Source organism: Staurois parvus, unplaced genomic scaffold (genome assembly GCF_062004578.1).
Source record: "Staurois parvus isolate SC_StPar_1 unplaced genomic scaffold, SC_StPar_1.0 ptg002188l, whole genome shotgun sequence".
Taxonomy (NCBI): Eukaryota; Metazoa; Chordata; class Amphibia; order Anura; family Ranidae; genus Staurois; species Staurois parvus.
Genome location: NW_028319984.1, coordinates 53,457 through 80,000, shown reverse-complemented (window position 1 = coordinate 80,000; position 26,544 = coordinate 53,457). Strand labels below are relative to the sequence as shown.

The window sequence follows — 26,544 nt, the reverse complement described above, 5'->3', positions numbered from 1 at the left end:
GTGGGGGAGATTTTCATGGCACTAGCAAGGTGTAAATACAAAGATAAAACATTCATGTTACATTGGAGTGCCCCTTTACAGTGCAGTTCCCTTTACATTGAAGTGCCCCTTTACAGGGCAGTCCCCTTTACAGGGCAGTCCTTTTTACACTGGAGTGCCCCTTTACAGGGCAGTCCCCTTTACATTGGAGTGCCCCTTTAAAGGGCAGTCCCCTTTACACTGGTGTGCCCCTTTAAAGGGAAGTCCCCTTTACATTGGAATGCCCCTTTACAAGCCAGTCCCCTTTACACTGGAGTGCCCCTTTACAGGGCAGTCCCCTTTACATTGGAGTGCCCCTTTACATTGGAGTGCCCCTTTACAGGGCAGTCCCCTTTACATTAGAGTGCCCCTTTACAGGGCAGTCCCCTTTACATTAGAGTGCCCCTTTACAGGGCAGTCCCCTTTACATTAGAGTGCCCCTTTACAGGGCAGTCCCCTTTACATTAGAGTGCCCCTTTACAGGGCAGTCACCTTTATATTGGAGTGCCCCTTTACAGGGCAGCCCCCTTTACATTGGAGTGCCCCTTTACATGGGCAGTCCCCTTTACATTGGAGTGCCCCTTTACATGGGCAGTCCCCTTTACATTGGAGTGCCCCTTTACAGAGCAGTCCCCTTTACAGGGCAGTCCCCTTTATAAAAATATATAGGGGACTGCACTGTAGGAGGGCACTCCAATAAAAAGGGGACTGCCCTGTAAAGCACCACTCCAATGTAAAGGGGGGCTATAATGTGAAGGGGATCTGAGGACACTGTGGGACTGCTTTAAATGGATGACTGTGCTGTAAAGGGGGATTTTAATGTCAAGGTCAATCACAGCCAGTGAGAAGGGAGCGGGAGGTGGGGCCAAGCCTTGCTCTGTGTGTCAATGGACACACATAGCTGACTAAGGAGCGAGCAATCACGAGCAAGCCGCTTGCTATGGGGACACTCAGCAGAGGGGAGGAGTGCTGGCGGGGGACTCAAGAAAAAGAGGATTGGGTCTGCTCTATGCAAAACCATTGTGCAGAACAGTTAAATGTAACCGGTTTCTTATTTTAAAAAAAAATGTATTTTTCCTTTTAGTATCACTTTGACATTAACCCTGCAGGACTCTGGGAATGTCACCAATGCTTTGAATTACACGAATTCTGTGAATACATGTTTATATAGTAGTTATAAGATGTACTATACCTGGCAATCGTCCCAGTCATGAAGGACATGGCCAAAGTCTGAAAAAAGGAAATATTTCAAATCAAGTAAACTGTAGACAATAAAAAACACAGAACTGTAAACTACAAATGTATCTTTTCCATAAACCCAGTGGATACATTTTCTTTTAAGAGCTTATTCTAGTATTAAGTAGAGTTGTTTACATGACATGAGAAGTCTCTCTTGCCTTGGTGTTTGCTCTCCAGGAACTCGGGGGTCACTAGTAGCATTATCCACATGATGAGGAGTGTCATCGTCCTCCCCAACTCGAGATATTGTGGAGCTTTATTTCTGGGTGATGTTCTAGGAACATAGGGAGAGTCCACTAATTGTTGATTTTGCCTTAGGGCCGGTACACACTGCATGCGTTTCAGTTGCTTTTTTTCTGCATCCAAAATGCACAGAAAGTAGGTTATATGGTGGTCAATGTCATCGTTTACATCAGTGCTTGCAGTTCCAGTGCGTGCCGGTTGCATGAAAAAAAAAAGTAGAACAGGCTGCATTTTTTCTGCACAGAACTGTACTGGAACACGGTAAAATGCATCAAAAACACCGGAACGCACTAGAATGCACATGTCCCTATTTGAATAGAACAAAAAGAGAGAGAAAAAAATGAACTGAAATGCATAAAAAACACATTGGAACGCATCAAAAATGCATTAAACATGCACCGGAATGCATCAAAAACGCATATGCGGAAACACATCTGGACTGTGCTTCTATAGTGTGAACCGGCCCTTAAAGTGGTTGTAAATCATTACATATACCCAGTGAAGTGACTGGCCTCAGGGGATGCATAGAGAATAAAACAGACTAGAATAGAATATAAAAGAACAGAATAGACTTTAAAAAATGGAATAGATTAGAATAGATTTGTGAAATTCGAATCGATCTGAAAATAACGAATATACGAAATGAATCTGAATATACAAAACAAATTCTGTATAGAATAAAATAGAAAGTATATAACTGTCTTCCGAAATTAAAATTTTTAACAGAATAAGTTTGAATTCGCATAGGATAGATTAGAATAGAAAAGAATAGAATAGAAAAAACAATACAATAGAATAAAATAGAAAGAATATAACGGTCTTCTGAAATTTAAATTTGGAATAGAATAAATTCAAATAGAATAGATTAGAATAGAAAAGAGTAGGATAGAAAAAAATAGAATATCAACAAACAGGATAAAAAGAGACCAGAATAAAATGGTAAATACTCACAAATACAGCCAGAAGGATTATATTCCAGGGGAAGCGCCTCCTGAAAAGGGAAAGATTTAAACAGTTATAACAATGTATGTATGTTGTACCATTAAAAAAAAAAAAAAAACTGGGATATTTTGGTGTTATGTTTTGAAGTCAGTGGGGCAAAAATCAGAAGGCTTTTAAAGCCCAATTCCAGTTCTTTGGGGTTTGTTTTAATCAATTTGTCCAGCTGTTGTAACAATTGAAAAATCATATCTGGCTGCAATACTCACCTCATCTCCAGTGCTGTCCCCAGAAGACTCCAAGCTCTTTGGTCCAGCCATTCATCCCACCTCTTGTGAGTCCAGGTCATCATGGACCCTAGATGGGGAGCAGGCCATGCACTCACAGAACAGTCCTGCCAGAAGTGCCACTGATGTCATTATATCATTGGGGACCACCCAGTGCTGCAAGTGAAGACGGCCAGGACCCTTTTATCTTAATGCATACCCTTCTACTAGTTGTGCCCCATCCATCCCCCAAATACTTACCCGAGTTCTGTATCGATCCAGCATTGTGCCCGTCTGGTTCTCTCTCTCTCCCCATTCTCAGGCTCAGAGACAGCAGTGTGAGCCATTGGCTCCTGCTGCTGTCAATCAAATGCTAAGAGGAAGGAGCCAGGCGGGGGCTGAGCCGGGCTGTGTGTCAACAAACACACGGCCTGGCTCTGGAGCAAGCTTGCAGGTGTGCCACCATAGGAAGCGGCTTCCTAGGGGGGCACACCAAGAGGAGGAGGAGCTGATTGTGTCAGCAGGGGACCTCAGAACAGGGGGTTCAGGGCTGTGTGAACATATTGCACAGAGCAGGTAAGGATAACATGTTTGTTATATAAAAAAATGTATATACAGTACTATGCAAAAGTCTTAAGCAGTTGTGAAAAAATGCTGTAAATGAAGAATACTTTCAGAAATAGAAGTGCTAATAATTTATTTTCCATTTTGTTAACTGCCAAAAATAAACTAACAGAAGAGAAATCCAAATCCAATCAATATTTGGTGTGACAACCCTTCACCTTCAAAACAGCATCAATTCTTCTAGGTAGACGACACAGTTTGTTGAAGGAACTCGGCAGGTAGGTTGTTCCAAACATCTTGGAGGACTAAGCCCAGATCTTCTGTGGATGTCGGCTGCCTCAGATCCTTCTGTCTCTTCATGTCATCCCAGACAGACTCCATGATGCTGAGATCAGGGCTCTGTGGGGGCCAAACCATCACTTACAGGACTCCTTGTTGTTCTTTACACTGAAGATGGTTCTTAATTACATGATTGCATGTTTGGGGTGGTTGTCCTGCTGCAAAATAAATTTGGGGCCAATCACACACCTCCCTGATGGTATGGCATGATGGAGAAGTATCTGCCAGCACTGGGGACACCATTGATCCTGACCAAATCTCCGACTGCATTTGCAGAAATGCAGCCCCAAACTTGCAGGGGACCTCCACCATGCATCACAGTTGCCTGCAGACACTCATTATTGTACCGTTCTCCAGCCCACTGGCCAACAAACTGCCTCCTGCTACAGCCAAATATTTCAGATTTTGACTCATCAGTCCAGCAGCCATTTTTCAGCACCTCAGTTCCTATGTTATCATGCATTGTTGAGTCGCTTAGCCTTGTTTCCACGTCGGAGGTATGGCTTTTTGGCAGCAATTCTTCCATGAAGACCACTTCTGGCCAGACTTTGGACAGTAGATGGGTGTACCTGGGTCTCACTGGTTTCCACCAGTTCTGTGCTGATGGCACTGCTGGACATCTTCCGATGATGAAGGGAAGTAAGCATGATGTGTCTTTCATCTGCTGCATTAGGTTTCATTGGCCGACCACTGCGACTACAGTCCTCAACGTTGCTGCTCCTTTGCACTTCTTCAAAAGAGCTTGATGAATTAAATCTAATTAAATCTAATTTGAAGCCAATGGGTAGTCACATGAAATATTGATTTGATTTAGATTTTTTCTGTTCGCTCACTTTGCATTTCGTAAATTGATAAAAATAAACAATTCAAATATGTATTTCTGAAAGCATTTTTACTTTACAGCATTACTTCACACCTGCCTATAACTTTTGCACAGTACTGTATATATGCCTTTACAACTGTTTTAAAAGGGAAAGTTCATATTCGTAGCATGTTACGTGTTACACCCATATTCAGGGTGTAACATGTAACGATCTGACCAGCCCCCGATCCCCACTTTGACAGCTAGTGGGGGATCTTCTTCCCCTCCGCTAGCTGTCAAATTTTTAAAAAATGTGGCTGTGCGGAGCTCCAACCACCCAGCCGTGTCATTCATTCACAGCATTCTGTGAATGAGAGACTACAAGTCCCGGTAGCCTTAGCGGCTGTCAGTTTGTAGTCCTCAATGAAGTACCACGGTGCTGTGGAGTGAGTAGCGCTGCGCTTCATGAATGGTCCTGTAGTCTTCCTGGACCTGTCACGTGTCCCAAAAGACTACAGGGAGGGGGGGAGGGAGGACACCTTCTGCTTCCGATCGCCTAGGCGATCGGACCAGAAGTGGGAGCGGTTACCTGTCAAATTCGGCTACCCGCTTCCCCCCGCCCTCCAAAGGTGCCAATCCTTAATGGGGAGTGGGGGAGCAGTCCTTAAAGTGGAACTTCCCCTATTGGGTGGAGCTCCACTTTAAGCCCATTTTACTATGCAGTGCCACGTGACAAATGTAAATTTTGGTGAAAATGGAGCACGAGGGTCCAAAAAAGACACAGAAAAAGAAAAACCACTAACTAGGGAAAAGAAAAAATAAACCCACTATGTATTTAAATGCCAGTTTTGGCTACGCATATATACATATATATGGCAACGCAGAGACTCACCTGGGCCCTTCACAGCAGGCCAGTACTATGTAGGTGACAAAGAACACTCCACTGTGAAATGAAAATGACAAGTTATTAAACATAAGAAATATGACAGGACATATCAAATGGGGGTAGATTTACTAAAGGCAAATAGACTGTGCACTTTGCAAGTGCTGTTGCACTCATTTTCCCCAGAGCTTAGTAAATGAGGGGAAGCTCTGCCGATTTTCGTCATCCAATCATGTGCAAGGAAAAATGCTGTTCTTTTTTTATTTCCCTTGCATGTGATTGGGTATTCTTTACAAAGTGAAGAGTTGCCACATTTCAATTTGCTAAGAAAAATGAGTGCAACTGCACTTGCAGAGTGCACAGTCTATTTACCTCTAAATCCACCCTATGGAGTAGGAATGTGTGTACTTACTATGAAGCATAGTAGACAGCAGGATTTTGTATTACAAAGCTGCGTACCGGTGTCCTGTACAAAACACAACATTATATTTAAATTAGAAAAAAAATGCATAACACCAAACTCTGAGCAAACATAAAATACACGGATTAATGTAGCTCTGTAATCATTACTACATCATTAAAATGTATTTTAAAATGCAAGCAGTGTAAGTACTTACATTTGATCTGATATAAGCCTCTTGCACTCCCTGTACAGTAGGGCTGGAGTGTGGGAGGAAGACGCTACACATGGAGCCAATTAGCATGCTGATAGAAGCAGAAAAAAGAGTGAGAGAGATGAGCTCATCACTGAGCTTCTTTTCCTCTCACTGTCTAGTCACAGGCTGGGGCAAGTCGAGGGCAACCTGGGCTCAATGGAAGTGGGCTTAAGAAAACAGGTCATCAGACTTAGGCCATCTAGTGGTAGAATAAGAGTAATGCTGGGAAAATCTCTGGATTGAAGCTGAATGTTCTAGCAAAAGCAGATTTTGTTTTTTTTTCACTTTTAATAGGCCATTTATTTGTATTTTGTTATTTAAGTTTGGAGCTCTGCTTTAAAATCTGCTCTCCTTCTCCATCTCCCTACTGCAGAAGTCCACTCTGGGTAACCCCCCTTGTTGGATGGTGTCAGAGCTTACTTCTCTTAAGCTGGCTATACAGGAAAAGAATTGAGTACAACATTTTTCATTTTAAGAACATTCATCTGATTTTCTAATTGTTGGTGGGGTCAAATCAACGTTTGTTAACAACACTAGTGATAAGAAAATTTGAAGGAGCAAGCTGGAAAATTTTTCTCGAGCTTATAAATTTCGAATGTGGTTTTTGTTTAGGAAATGTCTATTCGTTCCAAAATCGATTGTTAAAAGCCAAAGAAATTTTGAATGACAGTCACGGAGTCGTCAAATGGAATTTTTGTATGAAAGTTCATTCCAAATTTCTACTAGTGTATGGTCAACTTTAGACAGTTGTCACTAGGAAAGGTGTCCCCACAGGAAGATTTCCCCTCAACACCACTTCCTGTGAAAACTGCTAAATTTTGGATTTTAGGACAGTGGGTGCAGCCATGCAAATCATTCCTTATACCCCACTGGCCAAGATGCACCACCAGAAGCATTGGTGCAAATATAGCCTAATATCATATTGGAATTCCAATTGGCCTTCAGCTTTTTGGCCATCTTCAATGCAGTGTCTGAAAACCATGGCTTCTATGGAGTATCCAGTGTGTGGAAACCAATGGCTTCTATGGAGTATCAAGAGTAAGGAAACCATGGATTCTATGGGATTTAATGAATGGAAACAAATGGCTTCTATGGAGTATTCAGTATGTGGAAACCATGGCTTCTATGGAGTATCAAGAGAATGGAAACCATGGGTTCTATGAAGTATTCAATGTATGGAAACCATGGCTTCTATGGTGTGTTTAAAGTATGGAAAGCATGGGTTCTATGGAGTATTCAAAGAACGGACACCATGGCTTCTATGGAGTATTTAGTGTATGGAAACTATGACTTCTATGGAGTATTCAATGTATAAAAACCATGGCTTCTGTGGAGTATCCAGACTATGGAAACCATGGCTTCTTTTGAGATGGTCAAAGTATGGAAACCATTGCTTCTATGCAGTTGGTCAAAGTATGTAAACCACGAGTTCTATGGAGTATCCAGTGTGTGGAAACCAATGGCTTCTATGGGATTTAATGAATGGAAACAAATGGCTTCTATGGAGTATTCAATGTATGGAAACCATGGCTTTTACAGAGTATCCATAGTATGTAAACCATGGCTTCTATAGAGATAGTCAAAGTATGGAAACCATTGCTTCTATGCAGTTGGTCAAGGTATGTAAACCACAAGCTTTATGGAGTATCCAGAGTATTGAAACCATGGCTTCAATGGTGTTTAATGAATGGAAAACATGGCTTCTATGGAGTATTCAGTGTAAATAAACCAATGGCTTCTGTGGAGTATCAGGAGTATGGAAAGTAAGGGTCCTATGGCATATTCAAAATATGGAAACTATGGTTTCTATGGAGTATTGAATGTATTGAAACCATGGCTTCTATGAAGTAGGGCTTCAGACCTAATGAGAGAGTATTTCAACCCTTCCCTTCTTTATCCACAAAAAGGTATTAGTTTAGATACACCAGCTTATAATTAAGTAAACATTTTCCTGTATATCTACTCAATCTAGATAGAACTCCTTGTCATAGCAAATTAAAATAAAAAAAACCCCACAACTTTAAATGTAGATACTGTATGTCTATTGGTTAGTGTAGCAAAGCACATTACCCCCAGGTCATTTGTGTACTTTGGTATATTACAGAGCCTATGGCATTTATACTATCCAATAGACAAATCTCCATTTAGGGATTTGTTTGTTTTAAATTGTTTATTATGGGTTTATTATCAGCAGCCTTGCATCAGTCCAATGCCTCTCTTGGAAGGAACTGCTCTGCAGCCATAAAAGTCACCTGAATTAGAAATATTGATTTGTTAGTACATGGGAGATATTGTTTCTGAGGATCAGAAAGGTGAAGACTCTTCAGAAGTTTTGACTATAGATACATTTTAATCGGGAACAATTGGCTGAATTGAATGCACACTTCATAGTCACCTCATGTGGTTTATTTTATTGATTAATGTATTATGACCGTAAAAATCAATTCACAGAGATTATGATAAGGGTTATCTCTGCTGACAATTGTGAGTATTAAGAAGAAAAAGAAAGAGAGTGTCATAAATGCAGTAATAAAATGACACTTAGCAAGATATAGAAATGATTTATAAGATAATGGCTGATTTCTAGACAAACAGCCAAATACACAGAATAAATACATATAAGGGAACTGTATTACCTGCCAAAGGATTTGTATTTCTGTCTATCCAGTCCTGATATTTACACAGCTCAGCTACATTGCACTGCCTAATCTGACAGAGGAGGTGACTTGATTTTTCTTTGTTGCAGTTACAGTCAGGTCCATAAATATTGGGACATCGACACAATTCTAACATTTTTGGCTCTATGCACCACCACAATGGATTTGAAATGAAACGAACAAGATGTGTTTTAACTGCAGACTGTCAGCTTTAATTTGAGGGTATTTACATCCAAATCAGGTGAATGGTGTAGAAATTACAACAGTTTGCATATGTGCCTCCCACTTGTAAAGGGACCAAAAGTAATGGGACAGAATAATAATCATAAATCAAACTTTCACTTTTTAATACTTGGTTGCAAATCCTTTGCAGTCAATTACAGCCTGAAGTCTGGAACGCATAGACATCACCAGACGCTGGGTTTCATCCCTGGTGATGCTCTGCCAGGCCTCTACTGCAACTGTCTTCAGTTCCTGCTTGTTCTTGGGGCATTTTCCCTTCAGTTTTGTCTTCAGCAAGTGAAATGCTCAATCGGATTCAGGTCAGTTGTGAAGGGTGTTTTCTTCACCAGGGAAAGAATTCTTCGGTCATCCACCACAGTTGTTTTCCGTGGTCTTCCGGGTCTTTTGGTGTTGCTGAGCTCACCGGTGCGTTCCTTCTTTTTAAGAATGTTCCAAACAGTTGTTTTGGCCACACCTAATGTTTTTGCTATCTCTCTGATGGGTTTGTTTTGTTTTTTCAGCCTAATGATGGCTTCACTGATAGTGACAGCTCTTTGGATCTCATCTTTAGAGTTGACAGTAACAGATTCCAAATGCAAACAGCACACTTGAAATGAACTCTGGACCCTTTATCTGCTCATTGTAATTGGGATAATGAGGTAATAACACACACCTGGCCATGGAGCAGCTGAGAAGCCAATTGTCCCATTACTTTTGGTCCCTTAACAAGTGGGAGGCACATATGAAAACTGTTGTAATAACTACACCGTTCACCTGATTTGGATGTAAATACCCTCAAATTAAAGCTGACAGTCTGCAGTTAAAGCACATCTTGTTTGTTTCATTTCAAATCCATTGTGGTGGTGTATAGAGCCAAAAATGTTAGAATTGTGTTGATGTCCCAATATTTATGGACCTGACTGTAAGTAACATTTATAGGTCTTGTTCCTCCCCCAGCCTGTGATTTGACAGTAAAAAGGAGAAGCTGCTGACTGATGAACTTATCTCCGTCACTCTGCTCTCTTCTCCTATCATCATGCTCCTTGTTAGTATATGAACACTGTAGCACATCTAACTGGTTCTTCGCCTGATTCTACCAGGTTGAGCTCTGCTGTATAGGGATTGCAGGAATGAAATTCGGGTACTTACACTCCTTGTGTTTAAAATATATTTAACATTATTAAAGAGGTTTTAAAGGCTATGCTTTCTTTGCATGAAGGTAAAAAAACCTTCTGTGTGCAGCAACCCCCCAGCCCCCTAATACTTATCTGAGCCCCATCTTGATTCAGTGATGTGCACAAGTGCAGCGGCTCTCTGGGGTCTCTCCCTCCTCACTGGCTAAAACAGCAGTGGGGGGTCATTGGCTCCCGCTACTGTCAATCACAACCAGTGAGCCAATGAGGAGAGAGGGGTGGGGCTGAGCCACAGCTTTGTGTGTGAATGGACATGCAGAGCAGCGGTTCGGGAGTAAGCCTGCTTGGGTGCCCCTATAGCAAGCTACAGGAGGGAGGGGCCAGGAGCACCCGTGGGGAACCCAAGAGGAGGAGGATCGGGGCCGCTCTGTGCAAAACCATTACAGGGAGCAGGTAAGTATAACATGTTTGTTATTTTTTTAAACTTGCCTTTAATATCACTATAATTAATATAGAGCTTTATTTAATATATCTGCCTGCAGTTCTGCCGGCTTTCCGTGAACATGCCACAACTCCTAGTGAAATGGCCACAGTAGTCACATGATTGGAAGCCAGTCCTGTCAGCAAACCAATTGCTAGCCGGGACCGAGAGTGGTCTTCAACAACTCACACAATGTGCTGGGAGCAGGGGCGGACTGACCATTTGGAAACTCGGGCACTGCCCGAGGGCCCAGGGTCAGTAGGGGGCCCCATGAGATGCCCCTGGTACCTTTTTCATAGACTTTTTTGAGTTTGGGCAAGGACACAGGGGCCCCATGATCCCTATTGCCCGGGGGCCCCATGAGTTGTCAGTCAGCCCCTGGCTGGGAGTGTGCGGTCAGTGTGCTTCACAAACTTTCGCCATGTCAGTGACACATATATGTGGCATGTGGGTACTAAAGCCCACTCTTTTGCCACTGCACATATGTGTTGGGCGACCGTAAAGGGGTTGCATAGTTAGTCTGGCTGAAAAAAGACAAAAGTCCATCCAGTTCAACCATAAAAAAAAAAAAAAAAAAAAAAAGTTATAATCCTACACCCACAGGCAAAAAAAGCCCAGCAAAGCATGAACCAATTTGCTCCTGCAGAGAAAAAAATTTCTTCCTGATCCCCCGAGAGGCAATTGGATATCCCCTGGATCAACTTTAACTGGTTAAAAAGGTCTATTACTGTATATTATCTTTCAGAGCTTTTATATTCACCAAAAAATGATGAGAGATGATGAGCATGGCGTCACAATGGCAATAAGATACAAATGGCAATGAATAGAAAACCTACACAAATGTGAAGATCGCCACAATGCCGACTGTGACCAGTAACTGGACCGATATGATGGCGTAGACCTGAAAAACATGGACATTGTGAATGTGATTAGTGATCATCGCACAAATACAGATACGACGGGATGCAAATAAGAGGTTTCAAAATGCTCAGAATGTCATCTGTACACAAATATTTTGTAAGAAGCAAATTAAAAGAGCAGGGGGATGAGGAGCCATGCAGAGTGTAAAAGTAGACTATTTCTTAACCAGCATTAAATAAATAAATAAATAAATATATATATATATATATATATATATATATATATATATATATATCTATCTGGGTCCTAGTGATAAAATATCTGCTAAATGTTCCAAAGATGCAACACAAAGTTAAAGGAAATCCTCTCTGAGGCAAGCCATAGATCAGGGGTGTCAAACTGGTGGCTCTCCAGCTGTTGCAAAACTACAAGTCCCATCATGCCTCTGCCTTTTGGAGTCATGCTTGTACCTGTCAATCTTGCAATGCCTCATGGGACTTGTAGTTTGGCAACAGCTGGAGGGCCGCCAGTTTGACACCCATGCCATAGATGATGCAATTTTCTTTCCTGCACCTCCCATGGCTGCATTGAGAAAATCTCTCAATTAACCCTTCAACACACTCAGTGTTGCTCGGGAAAGCTCTAGTGTTCTGCCCGCAGGGAGCCTTCCTGGCCAACAGAACACAATGATTATAGCCAATGGCAGTGATCGAATGCAGAAAATCCAACAGGCTGAGTATACTGAAGTCAGTCGAAGGATTGAATCTTGGCCCATCCCTGCAGAAGCGGTTGAGATTTGATTCATCTATGGCCGGCTTTAGTTGTCACTGGAACAGGGAAATATTTCTCCTCTATTCCTGTTCCAGCACCAACTCTAAAAATTTGAGCTACCCATCACTTTCAGTCCCAGTAACTGTGGCCACCAGAACAGAAGAAAATGGGGACACAGACCGCAAAATGTGAAAAGTAGTAGAGTGCCATGATAAAATAATGGTGTAGCGCTGATAACTATATGTGCAAACTCCACAATAATAAGATGAAAGACATAAATCACATAAATGAATGAATATAAATATATAAGTAATAGATCTTTCAAGATCTAGAAAAACAGTGTCTCAAACTGTGATATTATCAGTACACAAAGTGCATATGATGAAGCTGTTCCTATGCCTGGACCCTCATACAGTGACAATACCCAGTCCCACTTGGGACCAAACCCCAAAAAACTAGGTGCTATATACAGTGGATCCCAAAATAAGGGATATGATCACAAATAAAGTGAATTATATATAAAGTGTATCCCAAAATTGGGATATAAACCAAATAAAGTGACTAGTGAATAAATTAAACACAATATATTAATAATAAACTTCATAAACGCATAAAAACGATGAAAAGTGTCCAACAAGCTGCCAAAAAAAATAACAAAGATGGCAATGGCTGCCAAAATGTGCCTATATCTTCAAACCACGTGCTATAGTGCTGGTGCCGATGGTGAGCATATATCCATAGATGGCAGGCATGCCCCCTCACCTCCTTGCTGCGACCCAAAAGGGTCTACTTGCCTTTGGGATCACTCTGGATCCTACAGGTACCAACTCTCCAGGTCGCTCTGATTCCACTGAACCTCACTGGTAACTTCCTTCCAATATGAATCACTCTTCCATTCAGGGATAAACGCAGTGCAGGCCAATAAATGAGTATAACATTACAGCCATGAAAGAACAAGAAGACAAGTCTCCCATAGTGCAACACTATTTAATATGTTAAAAGCATGATAAATCGCCAAATATTGCACTCACATTAACGCAGATCAAACAAGGCTTGTCACACCATTCAGTATGGGTGTACTGTGTAAACCTAGAGTAGCAAGATGGTGCTCCGCCGGAAGTGCGTCAGTACGTCGTACCTACGCGTTGCGTCACGTCACGAAGTTACCAGTGAGGTTCAATGGAATCAGAGCGACCTGGAGAGTTGGTACCTGTAGGATCCAGAGTGATCCCAAAGGCGTGTAGACCCGTTTGGGTCGCAGCATGGAGGTGAGGGGGCATCCCTGCCATCTATGGATATATGCTCACCATCTGCACCAGCACTATAGCAGGTGGTTTGAAGATATAGGCACATTTTGGCAGCCATTGCCATCTTTGTTATTTTTTTTTGCAATTTGCTGGACACTTTTCATCGTTTTATGCGTTTATGAAGTTTATGTTTATATATTGTGTTTAACATTATTCACTAGTCACTTTATTTGGTTTATATCCAAATTTTGGGATACACTTTATATATCATTCACTTTATTTGTGATCATATCCCTTATTTTGGGATCCACTGTATACAGCACCTAGTTTTTTGGGGGTTTGGTCCCAAGTGGGACTGGGTATTGTCACTGTATGAGGGTCCAGGCATAGGACCAGCTTCATCATATGCACTTTGTGTACTGATAATATCACAGTTTGAGACACTGTTTTTCTAGATTTTGAAAGATCTATCACTTATATATTTATATTCATTCATTTATGTGATTTATGTCTTTCATCTTATTATTGTGGAGTTTGCACATATAGTTATCAGCGCTACACCATTATTTTATCATTTATATTTGTCCACTTATAGGTAGAGGATAGGGTGTTAGCAGCATATAGAATTTAGGTTCCATATTAGCGCAGGGGGATCTCTGTCACAGTAGAGTGCCATGCCAATGTTTCTAAAACCCAGAATGTATTTTATTAAAATAATGTGAGCCAACACATTCTGGGGGTTTGCATGGGTCCCCCTTCTTCAGGGCTTCTGAGAACAGAGATCATGACTGGACTAGTTGCATAGCCCTCCATCAAGGTACAGCCCCCAGCAGTATGCAGAGTCTGACCCCGCCTCTCAGGACCTGACTTCAGTACAACCAACCTGGTTGTTTTTGTACGATTACTGCTGCTGGATATAGCCTGCGGCAGTGATCATTGTATTCTGATGGTGGAGATACCTCCCACAATATCACAGCGGGAAAGATTCCCCTATCAACACTGACTGTGCTGATGGGGGAATCAAGTGATTTTCTTTTCTTCAACCTGTGGTTGAAGGAAAGAAAATCGCTTAATGTATGGCCAGCCTTTAGAGACTCCATTGGGAGTTCTCCTCACCAGATTTCCAAATTCAGCCATGGAGCCCTGACTGGTTCCTTGTCATTTGGAAAACAAGATAATTTGGGGGAGGGGCAGAGACACAAATTACTGTAACAAATTCTTGGCTCTGTATTTTTTGGGAGATAATGACAAGAAAAATTCCTGGGCCAATAGTGCTCACTCAGAACGGAGTTATTAATTTTGGGAGGAGCTGGTCTTTTACATATTTGGATATAGAGAAACATGTGACCAACCTATACAGCCCTGGTGTCACACCTGTGGCCCAGGGGCTTCATGCAGCCCTTTGGAACTTTTTGTGTAGGCCCGTAGTCTATGACCATTTCTTGCAGCAGGCCCACAGCCTCTGACCATCTCTTGCAGCATGCCCACTGCCTCTGACCATCTCTTGTAGAAGGCCCGTAGTCTCTGACCATCTCTTGCAGCAGGCCCACAGCCTCTGACCATCTCTTGCAGCAGGCCCACAGCCTCTGACCATCTCTTGCAGCAGGCTCACAGCCTCTGACCATCTCTTGCAGCAGGCCCACAGCCTCTGACCATCTCTTGCAGCAGGCCCACAGCCTCTGACCATCTCTTTCAGCAGGCTCACAGCCTCTGACCATCTCTTGCAGCAGGCCCACAGCCTCTGACCATCTCTTGCAGCAGGCCCACAGCCTCTGACCATCTCTTGTAGCAGGCCCACAGCCTCTGACCATCTCTTGTAGCAGGCCCACTGCCTCTGACCATCTCTTGCAGCAGGCCCACAGCCTCTGACCATCTCTTGCAGCAGGCCCACAGCCTCTGACCATCTCTTGCAGCAGGCCCACAGCCTCTGACCATCTCTTGCAGCAGGCCCACAGCCTCTGACCATCTCTTGCAGCAGGCTCACAGCCTCTGACCATCTCTTGCAGCAGGCCCACAGCCTCTGACCATCTCTTGCAGCAGGCCCACAGCCTCTGACCATCTCTTGCAGCAGGCCCACAGTCTCAGACCATCTCTTGTGGCAGGCCCAAAGTCTCTGACCATCTCTTGTAGCAGGCCCACAGCCTCTGACCATCTCTTGTAGCATGCCCACAGTCCCTGACCATCTCTTATAGTAGGCCCATAGCCTCTGACCATCAAGTATATCCTGCCCACATTGTCTGGCTACTTTCTTGTATCATATCCATAGTCTTTAACAATATGCTATGTGATGGCGGTCTCTGACACTAAATATAATGTGTGGTCCATTGGCAATGTCAGGGGCTAGACGTGAAGCCTCCATATTAAGTTGATCACTACTGCCATATAGTGTATAAGCTGCTTCTGTCCATACCCTGAGCAGTCAAGTATCCCTTTCACAACGTAGGCATCTATCTCACCAATTCCCCTGAATCATGGTTCCCTGCTTCATCCAGACATTAGGGATGAAGGACAATGGAGTACAATAAAGCAGGCAGCACCTAGTGTACGGGAGACTCACCCTGCGGATGAAAGCGTGTCTGACGGCCTTGTCATCCCAAGAGCCGAACTGTCCTTCCCCATCTCCAGTGTTGTACACATTGGGATCAGTGGCACCTACAAGGTAGACATGACAGAATACAATATTACAGTATGGATCCAAATATGTTTTGGGGGGTTTAAACTGTAGGTGAACCCTTACATGGTAAAACAACCCATGCAGTTTAAAACAGAAATGCAAGGCAAAATGTGTGTGTGTGTAAAATTATAAATACTTTTTTTGTTTTCTATTTAATAAGTGGTCACAGGACCTCTGTTCTCAGCTACAAAAGGGGCTTGGTGGGGGGTGGAGATTGCAAGGGAGGGTGTCAACAAGCAGCAGAAAATCTCAATGAATAGCTATGCATGAGGAGTGTCACCACAAGCCTTGGCCATTGGAGGACAGGCAGGCTGTTGCCCCAGCACAGGCAGAAAACTGACCACGTTGGGAAGGATGTGCTTCTATGCCTAGCATGGTCAGTTTGATATAGAAAAGCAGGGGACTGGCAGGATCACCAGGAATTTTACACAAAAGAAGCAAAACAAAGAGAACAGGATACTTTTTAACACAAGTACATGGTACAGCAGGCACATATCAGGAATATGAGACAAAAGGAAAAGAGAAAGCATACAAGCTCAGAGGCTTGTATCAGGCATGACAACCATACTGGTTACTTAGTAGCAACTGTGCATGTATATTCCCCCCACTGCCACCAATGTATGGCATACTAACATATAATAAGGCTCCCAATTTTTGCACCACATCCTAATTGCTTGTAGAAAAATAACCCCCAAGGCAAAATAATTTTACTGGTACCAAGAAGGACTTACAACATTTTAGGAGCAATTATTGTAAATGCATTAACCTCCTTAGCGGTATTCCCGAGTGTAGCTCAGGGTAAAATTTCTATACCAAAAGCGGTAACCACGAGCTACACTCGGGCTTACCATGCGGCGTTGCTCAGGGGGTCCCTGCAGCACTTACCTTGTCCTTTGCTCCCGCGATGTGTCCCCTGCAGCGTCCCCGGCCATCTCCTCCGGCCGATGCCGGCATCCGGCTTCTGTGTTCCGGTCCCTGTGACGTCGGGACGTACGGCCGCCGGAACCGGCGGGAGATTTGAATTTTTTAAAAAATGTCATTTTTGCTGTCATTGCTATTTCAATGCATTTCATATACATTTGTCCCGAGTGCTTTGTCCGGCGCCCTGCCTGCATTTTTACTGTTCTTTCTGCCTGGAAACTTAGAAAAGTCCATGGCGTCCAAAAAGCGTCCCTTTACGTCAAAAGCGGTTTTAGAACAGCGATAGTAAATCAGAACCACTTGCAGAATTGAGTGATAATGATTTGTGGGGGAAATTCGTCATCAGACACTGAAAACAATTTTGCGACTTTGCTCAGCGATGTGCGAATTTGCCTCTGTATTTCAAATTTCAGTGTTTTTGGTTTGATTATATTATTGAATTAAATTTATTATTATATTATTATTTTTTATGAATATTTATTAAATTATAATTTATGATTTCGGGTTTCAAATTTTATCATCCCCGGGATGTTTACTAGACTCTTGTTCGGACAGATTTCAGTGAGTTATTCCTAAAAATTACAGCCTACAATAAAAAAACTACATATTTCCATGCAAAAAAACGGTACCGCTTTCAGCACAAAAAATCAGAAAGAATCATATCGCCGAGGAGGTTAATATATAAAATATACAATATAAAAGAAAACCCTCCTTGGGGGAATGTGCCTCCCCCTAAAGTACACACTGCTATAGGGGGGGTATCTTAAACAATTGTATCAACATATGAATCACTCCTCATTGAGAGATATCGCAAGCTCCACACGCTTCACAAAGATTGCTTTCTTGGAAGAGAGAGTGAATGATTTATAGAAGATGATAAGTGTGTACTTTGAGGGAAGGCACATTGCCCCAAGGGGGGGTTCTTTTAATATGTATTTGTTTTATATGTTTTTATATCAATAAATTTACAATAGTTGGTCTTAAAATGTTTTAAGTCCTTCTTGGTACCAGTAAAGTCCAAAATTCTTTTCCCTTTGGGGGTATTTTTCCACAATGTATGGCATACGTTGGTAGCAGTAAAAGGGTTGATGGCTAACTAGACTCAAGAACAACATTTTACATATGGTAGATTATCAGTCTTTACATATGGCGGCTATATTTGTCATCTTTTACAGGGTGGGAACATTTTCAGCAAGAAAATACCTGTTGATCCTGACAGAAATGCCATGTCCTTATCACTTCCTATGAGCTGAACTAAAAGCACAAACAAGGTTGTCTTTCTTTTGTAAATTACAACTTTCCCGACCTCCCATGTTTAAAGTCCAGCCTGGGTTACAACCATGGCACCCTTCAGTGAGTAAGCGTGGTCACCCTAGGACAGGATGTGTACTACTGGCAGGATCCCCAGTGGGAAAAATAAAAAAAAATCTAAAGAAAAAAAAAAATAAAAGAGATGTGGTGTCTGCATTAAGGACTGGTAATCTGTAGCATATTACATTTCTGTTCCTAAGTTTAAATGCACTTTAAAGTGTTACTAAACCCCGGACCCTGCATTCACTATATCTGGTCTCCCTGGAACCTGCATTCACTATATCTGGTCTCTCCGGACCCCGATTCACTATATCTGGTCTCCCCGTACCCCGCATTCACTATATCTGGTCTCCCCGGACCCTGCATTCACTATATCTGGTCTCCCCGGACCCTGCATTCACTATATCTGGTCTCCCCGGACCCCGCATTCACTATATACGGTCTCCCCGGACCCCGCATTCACTATATACGGTCTCCCCGGACCCTGCATTCATTATATACGGTCTCCCCGGACCCTGCATTCACTATATCTGGTCTCCCCGGACCCTGCATTCACTATATTCAGTCTCCCTGGACCCTGCATTCACTATATCTGGTCTCCCCGGACCCTGCATTCACTATATCTGGTCTCCCCGGACCCTGCATTCACTATAGCCGCTCTCCCCGGACACTGCATTCACTATATCCGGTCTCCCCGGACCCCGCATTCACTATATCCGGTCTCCCCGGACCCCGCATTTACTATATCCGGTCTCCCCGGACCCCGCATTCACTATATCCGGTCTCCCCGGACCCTGCATTCACTATATCCGGTCTCCCCGGACCCTGCATTCACTATATCCGCTCTCCCCGGACCCCGCATTCACTATATCCGCTCTCCCCGGACCCTGCATTCACTATATCTGTCTCCCACAGTACACACAACATGGAAATAAAATTATTTTAGTAACTATAAACTGCTAAATACCTTTTCTCATCAGAAATCAGAGCAGTCTTGTGACTTCTATCAGTGTCCAGCCTAGCACTAGCTAAAGCTTGTAGGAGTTTTCTTTCTACTCTAGGAGGATGCAGAACCCCTGACCTCTGTCTGGACAGTGCTGATTGGCCCTGTGCTGATCACATGCACTCTCCAAAGAAAAAAAAAACCCTCTCTAGCAATACACACCAAACTGAGCATGTGAAAATGCCTACAGTTCAGTCTCTCTCATCAGGAGATAAGAAGTGGTCGCTCGAAAAAGGGGAGGAACAGAGAAGAGAGGATCAAACGGCCTTTTTACACAACGTGGAGGATTAACCCCTTAGGTTCCACACTGAGTATAACAAGCATGCTTTACTGCATATACAGACTGATTTTACGGTTGTGGGTTTAATAGCACTTTAATAAATGCAGAAAATGATGGCTGAGGCCAGCTTTGTCTAATTTTATAAGACAGAAATTACCTGGGTGGAGTGGTATATTTGGCAACATCGGCATCACAGGTTTTGGAGGCTCATTGTGCCCGGGTTCTGGGTAGCCCCCGGGTTCTGCGTAGCCCCCAGGTGGTGGGTATCCACCCGGTTGTGGGTAAAACCCTCCAGACGTCCCATACGGGGGTGGATAGCCCCCTGGGGCCGGATAGCCCCCTGGGGCTGGATATCCACCAGGCGGAGGGTAGGCTGGGTTATGCAGTGGATCTCGGTCATCATATGGCGGTGGTGCATTTGGATACGACATGGCGGACTGATTTCTGCACCAGATTCTCTTTTATAACCTGAAAAGAAACAAAAAAAGGAACAAAAAAATTTTATGACATGATAATAAAAACCCGCTGAAAATTACAATTGTCAACAAACTGCCCATCCAGACATAAAAACAAGACATTAACACACATCGGTAAGAGGGTGTATACCATGCCAACAACTTCTACATTTATATCGAATAAAATCAGTGAAAGGACTTAACCCGTTCCTGCCCAGTCCCAGCATCCCTTTTACTGGGCTAATATGCCTGGGGGGTGTGTGGGGAAGGTCTGCTAGATAACCTGACCACTGTGATTGGCTGTCACAGTGGTCACAAGATCAGGATCATTACTAGGTGTTTAAAGCTGTCTTTGACAGCTCAGTCACTGCTGGAAGCACACAGTGAGCATGATCTCAGCACAGAAATCTCTGCGGATCATGGATGCATAGATGTGGCATGCGGATATTAAAGCGGAACTAAAGGGTGAATACTTACCTGTCCAATGGTCCCTCGCTGGCGTCAGCATCTTCCTGAGTATCGGTCTTCGGGCCTCTTCGTTGGATAGTCATCCTGGCACTCAGACACCGGCCCGGCACTGAACGCTGAGCAGCTCAGTTTACAGCGCCAAGGAAGACAGCGAGCAGGCAGGTAGGGCCATTGTAATGCAGAAGAGACATTGCTTATAGAATATAGATGGCTATATTCATTCTATTTTATTCTATTTTCTACTCTTTTACCCTCTCCTCTTCTATCCTCTTTTACCCTCTCCTCTTCTATCCTCTTTTATCCTCTCCTCTTCTCCCCTCTCTTCTTCTACTCTTTTATCCTCTCCTCTCTTCTTCTACTCTTCTATCCTCTCCTCTACTCTTCTATTCTATCCTCTCCTCTACTCTTCTATTCTATCCTCCCCTCTACTCTTCTATACTCTCCTCTTCTATACTCTCCTCTTCTATACTCTCCTCTTCTATACTCTCCTCTTCTATACTCTCCTCTTCTATACTCTCCTCTTCTATACTCTCCTCTTCTATACTCTCCTCTTCTATACTCTCCTCTTCTATACTCTCCTCTTCTATACTCTCCTCTTCTATACTCTATTCTTTTCTACTCTATTCTTTTTTTTTTTTTTACTCAATTCTCCTCTATTCTTTTCTACTTTTTCACATTCTATTCTTTTCTATTCTATTTTATTCAATTCTATGCTATTCTATAAAGCAGCCTAAGTAGGAATCATCATCTTATTTCACTTTTGTACCTTACTGTGTTTATAGGTTATAGGTTTCCATTTCAAATCTGCGGTATACCGGTGACGGCACTATAATGCTTCTTGGAAGAACTCCACATTTCTGGTCTGGATACCAGGGTGTTCCCTCAAGACAGGCTTCGTCCGTGAACTGACCCTACCTGTCATGATCCTCAGAGTTATGCACTTTTCCTCTGATCTACCACTCGCCCCAGTGCTTGAACAAGGATGCGGGTACCCTATTATAGAAGGTCCCACACAAAGATGGCCGCCAGAGATCTTGAGGTTGCAGCATCCTCCAATAAGACAGCTGGCTTCTCTAAGATACTCACCCACTCCATCTGTAATAATGGCACAGTGCCATCTATGGAACAGAGGGGGGAACTGCACCTGCCTACAGACAGGGCTGACAACTCTGGATGGGATTTCAGTGCAGCAGAAGTATAGAGTTGTCATCTTAAAAACAGGAACTTAGGAGCTCCCTGGATTTCTAGCAGATCAACAGTTATTCTTCTGTATTTGCAGGGTATTTCAAGGAAGGTGCATGTTGGAGCATTCAGCCAACATCCTTCTCTTATGGGCAATGGTATGCAGAGCGGGGGAAGGGAGCACACAAAGCTGGCCACATGTGGAAATATAGTTTCTCATGATATGGCCCTATGGAATGAACACTAAGATGGCCACCAGAGATCTTGAGGTTGCAGCATCCAATAAGACAGCTGGCTTCTCTGAGATACTGACCCACTCCATCTGTAATAATGGCACAGTGCCATCCATGGAACAGAGGGGGGAACTGCATCTGCCTACAGACAGGGCTGACAACTCTGGATGGGATTTCAGTGCAGCAGAAGTATGGAGTTGTCATCTTAAACCTGAAACTTAGGAGCTTCATGGATTTCTAGCAGATCAACAGTTCTTTTTCTGTATTTGCAGGGTTTTTAAAGGAACACAAAATGGGCAAATGTACATTCTAAGCAGTGAATAAAATGAGTGCCTGCTCCATAAATATCATGGCGGTCATTGGACAGCATTCATCTAATCCACAGGTGTCAAACTGGCGGCCCTCCAGCTGTTGCCAAACTACAAGTTCCATGAGGCATTCAAGATAGACAGTTACAAGCATGGCTCCCAAAGGCAGAGGCATGATGGGACTTGTAGTTTTGCAACAGATGGAGCGCCACCAGTTTGACCCCCTTGATCTAATGCAGTGTTTCTCAACTCCAGTCCTCATGGACCCCCAACAGGTCATGTTTTCAGGATTTCCATTATTTTGCACAGGTGATTTGCTCAGTTTCACTGCCTTAGCTGTTTCATCTGAGGGAAATCCTGAAAACATGACCTGTTGGGGGTCCATGAGGACTGGAGTTGAGAAACACTGATCTAATGTAATCTTGTAGCAGGATCATCACATATCTATTATGCAATTTCCTATAAAAACCTTTCTGGGTTTTTTTAGCCTCCCACTTGCTGTACAGAATATGAAGACCACCAGATTAGACACTTGCCCAGTAGCATCTTGCACAGGCCGCAGTTCTTTGTGAGCAGATTAGAGGAGTCCTGGTTTCTGGGACATTCCACAAACCGCTGGAGTGGTGCGCAGCCTCAGGGCAGGTGCGTGTTAGAGCATCCGGCCAACATCCTTCTCTTATCGGCAATGGTATGTAGAGCGGGGGAAGGGAGCACACAAAGCTGCCAACATATGGAATGATAGTTTCTCATGATATGGCCCTATGGAGTGAAATCAATCCGTGCATGGCATACAGACTATGAAAGAGTGAGCACGGGCTGCAAGAGTCTATCTCAGCCTTTTCCAACCAGGGTGCCCAGGCACCCCGAGGTGCCTTGAGGTTTCTTCAGGGGTGCCTTGGCAAAATGTCTAAAAATTGTCCAAAACTTGTATACAAGCCAGCGGGTGGAACAAACCGGCCTTTTAGTTACACAAATCCACTGGTAGGAGGAATAGAAGATTCCATTATTACCTGAGGGCAGGATAGGCTTCCCTGAAGAGAGAGGTTTTCAGAGATCGCCTAAAAGCAGAGTGAGCAGAGTAGGCGATAGTCTGATAGATTGGGGTAGAGAGTTCCAGAGGATGGGGGAAGCTCTGGAGAAGTCCTGGGGATGAGCATAGGAGGAGGAGACAAGGAAGCTAGAGAGCGGGAGGTGGTACAAGGAGTGGAGAGTACGGTTTGGGTGATATTTGGAGACAAGATTGGTGATGTAATTAGGGGCAGAGTTATAAATGGTTTTATATGTTATTGTTAATGGTTTGAATTTTATCCGTTAGGCAATGGGAAGTCAGTGGAGGGATTGGCAGAGAGGGGTGGAGGACACCAAGTGGAGGCCAGTGGAGGGATTGGCAGAGAGGAATGGAGGACACTGAGTGGAGGTCAGTGGAGGGATTGGCAGAGAGGGGTGGAGGACACCAAGTGGAGGCCAGTGGAGGGATTGGCAGAGAGGAATGGAGGACACTGAGTGGAGGCCAGTGGGGGGATTGGCAGAGAGGGGTGGAGGACACTGAGTGGAGGCCAGTGGAGGGATTGGCAGAGAGGGGTGGACACTGTGTGGAGGCCTGTGGAGGGAATGGCAGAGAGGGGTGGAGGACACTGAATGGAGGCCAGTGGAGGGATTAGCAGAGAGGGGTGGAGGACACTGAGTGGAGGCCAGCGGAGGGTTTGACAGAGAGGGATGAGGACACTGAGAGGAGGGATTGGCAGATAGGAATGGAGGACACTGAGTGGAGGCCAGCGGAGTGATTGGCAGAGAGGAATGGAGGACACTGAGTGGAGGGATTGGCAGAGAGGAATGGAGGACACTGAGTGGAGGGATTGGCAGAGAGGAATGGAGGACACTGAGTGGAGGGATTGGCAGAGAGGAATGGAGGACACTGAGTGGAGGCCAGTGGAGGGATTGGCAGAGAGGAATGGAGGACACTGAGTGGAGGCCAGTGGAGGGATTGGCAGAGAGGAATGGAGGACACTGAGTGGAGGCCAGTGGAGGGATTGGCAGAGAGGAATGGAGGACACTGAGTGGAGGTCAGTGGAAGGATGGCAGATATGGAATGGCTAGTAAGAAGGTGAAGTCTACAAGATTTGGACAGCGACTGCATTATTAGAGTGCAGCTCTCCTTGCACCGAAGGCCATTTAGCTTTGATGCCAGCAATCTTGCACAACTTGCATTGGGCCTGTGAGACGGCTCTGGAGGTTGTTTGCACTCTGACGGTCCCTTTAAATAAACCATGTCTAACGGGTTAATTAGCCGGTTCCGGGAGTATCTGTACACAAAGCCGTCTGTATTCTCAGCCGTGATCATGTGAGCAGATTACAGCAAACTCCTCTACCATGTGAATCCCAACTGAGAGCACACACTGCCTGCACCATCTTCATCCAACAACAGGCAGCAGATGGCTGCACAGCCTCTGTTATCCTCAGAGAAATCACCGGAGAATAGCGCTTCTTCCTCACATCATTTCATTTTTAATGTGGTGTTTGCTGGAAGACAATGGAGGGCTCCGTGTAAGTGAACAGGAAGTGAGAAAAAACTCTTTACACGGGGACACCTGCTTTTGTGAAACACCTACAGCGTTTCTCACCATTCCCTAAGTCTAGGTTCACACCTTCGCATTTGGTATTTTGCAGAAACGTCCATTTATCAGGATTTCCTATGGGACATGCTCACATTTTTTCCAGTGCATTTTTTGGAAATGGTCAGGGACTTTTTTTAAATGCAAAACATTACGTTTTGGTTCAATAGACTTTAATGGAGACACTGCAGCAATGCATACAGTGCGTTTTTGATGAGTTTTGCACCTTAATCTGCCCAGCAACAAGTTGGCAGAAAAAAGAAAATGCAAAACGCATCAAAAACACGTAAAAAAAGCATGGGCAAAACCGCAAAAAGTGCTGCAGGAACGGGTCAAACGCAAACTGCATAGGTGTGAACCGAGCCTAAGTCAGTGATCTCTGAATTGTAGCCTGTGGGTCAGATGCAGCCCTTTGCTTACCTTTAGCTTACCATGGTGCACTGTTCCTCCTATTCACATCAACTATGTGACACCATTCCTTCCACTGATACTGACAATGGGGCCTTATTCCTCCCACTGACACCAACGATGGGGCACTATTCCTCCCACTGACACCAATGATGGGGCACTATTCCTCCCACTGACACCAACGATGGGGCACTATTCCTCCCACTGACACCAATGATGGAGCACTATTCCTCTCACTGACCCCAATGATGGGACACTATTCCATCCACTGACACCAACGATGGGGCACTATTCCTCCCACTGACACCAATGATGGAGCGCTATTCCTCCCACTGACACCAATGATGGAGCACTATTCCTCCCACTGATACCAATGATGGGGCACTATTCCCCCCACTGATACCAATGATGGGGCACTATTCCTCCCACTGATACCAATGATGGGACACTATTCCATCCACTGACACCAACGATGGGGCACTATTCTTCCCACTGACACCAACAGTAGAGCTCTGTTCCTCCTACTGATGCCAACAGTAGGGCACTATTCCACTCCACTGACACCAATGATGAGGCACTATTCCTCCTACTGACACCAATGATGGGGCACTATTCCTCCCACTGACACCAATGATGGGGCACTATTCCTCCCACTGACACAAGTGATAGGGCACTATTCCTCCTACTGACACCAATGATAGGGCACTATTCCTCCAACTAACACCAATGATGGCGCACTATTCCATCCACTGACACCAATGATTGCGCACTATTCCATCCACTGACACCAATGATTGCGCACTGTTCCATCCACTGACACCAATGATGGTGCACTATTACTCCCACTGACACCAATGATGAAGCACTATTCTTCCCACTGACTCCAATGATGAGGCACTATTCTTCCCACTGACACCAATGATAAGGCACTATTCCTCCCACTGACACCAATGATGGGGCACTATTCCTCCCACTGACACCAATGATGGGGCACTATTCCTCCCACTGACACCAATGATGGGGCACTATTCCTCCCACTGATACCAATGATGGGACACTATTCCTCCCACTGACACCAATGATGGGGCACTATTCCTCCCACTGATACAAATGATGGGGCACTATTCCTCCCACTGACACCAATGATGGGGCACTATTCCTCCCACTGACACCAATGATGGAACACTTTTCCCTCTGCTACTGACCACAGACACATATGTAATTTTTTACTCCCACTGACCACCTGAGACATTGTCTATTCCTACTGGAAACATTCTGCCCCACCTAAAGTCTGAAGGACAGAAAATTGTCCTTTTGTTAGAAAGTTTGGAGACCTCTTCCCTAGCCAAAAAAATAAATAAATAAAAA

General features: G+C 44.1%; 1 protein-coding gene across 1 annotated transcript in view; it reads right to left on the bottom strand.

Moving 5' to 3' along the window:
• The window catches only part of LOC149431654 (protein lifeguard 3-like), a 111,618-nt gene that overhangs the window by 41,334 nt on the left and 43,740 nt on the right, over window positions 1–26,544 (bottom strand). Inside the window, exons 2-8 of the mRNA XM_089665427.1 lie at window positions 19,668–19,978; window positions 15,879–15,973; window positions 11,279–11,343; window positions 5,706–5,759; window positions 5,303–5,353; window positions 2,452–2,491; window positions 1,211–1,248 (exon numbers count right to left, since the gene is read on the bottom strand). Of these exons, the coding sequence (XP_089521553.1) occupies window positions 1,211–1,248; window positions 2,452–2,491; window positions 5,303–5,353; window positions 5,706–5,759; window positions 11,279–11,343; window positions 15,879–15,973; window positions 19,668–19,941 (617 nt within the window). The 5' untranslated portion in view covers window positions 19,942–19,978. The remainder of the gene's footprint in view (window positions 1–1,210; window positions 1,249–2,451; window positions 2,492–5,302; window positions 5,354–5,705; window positions 5,760–11,278; window positions 11,344–15,878; window positions 15,974–19,667; window positions 19,979–26,544) is intronic.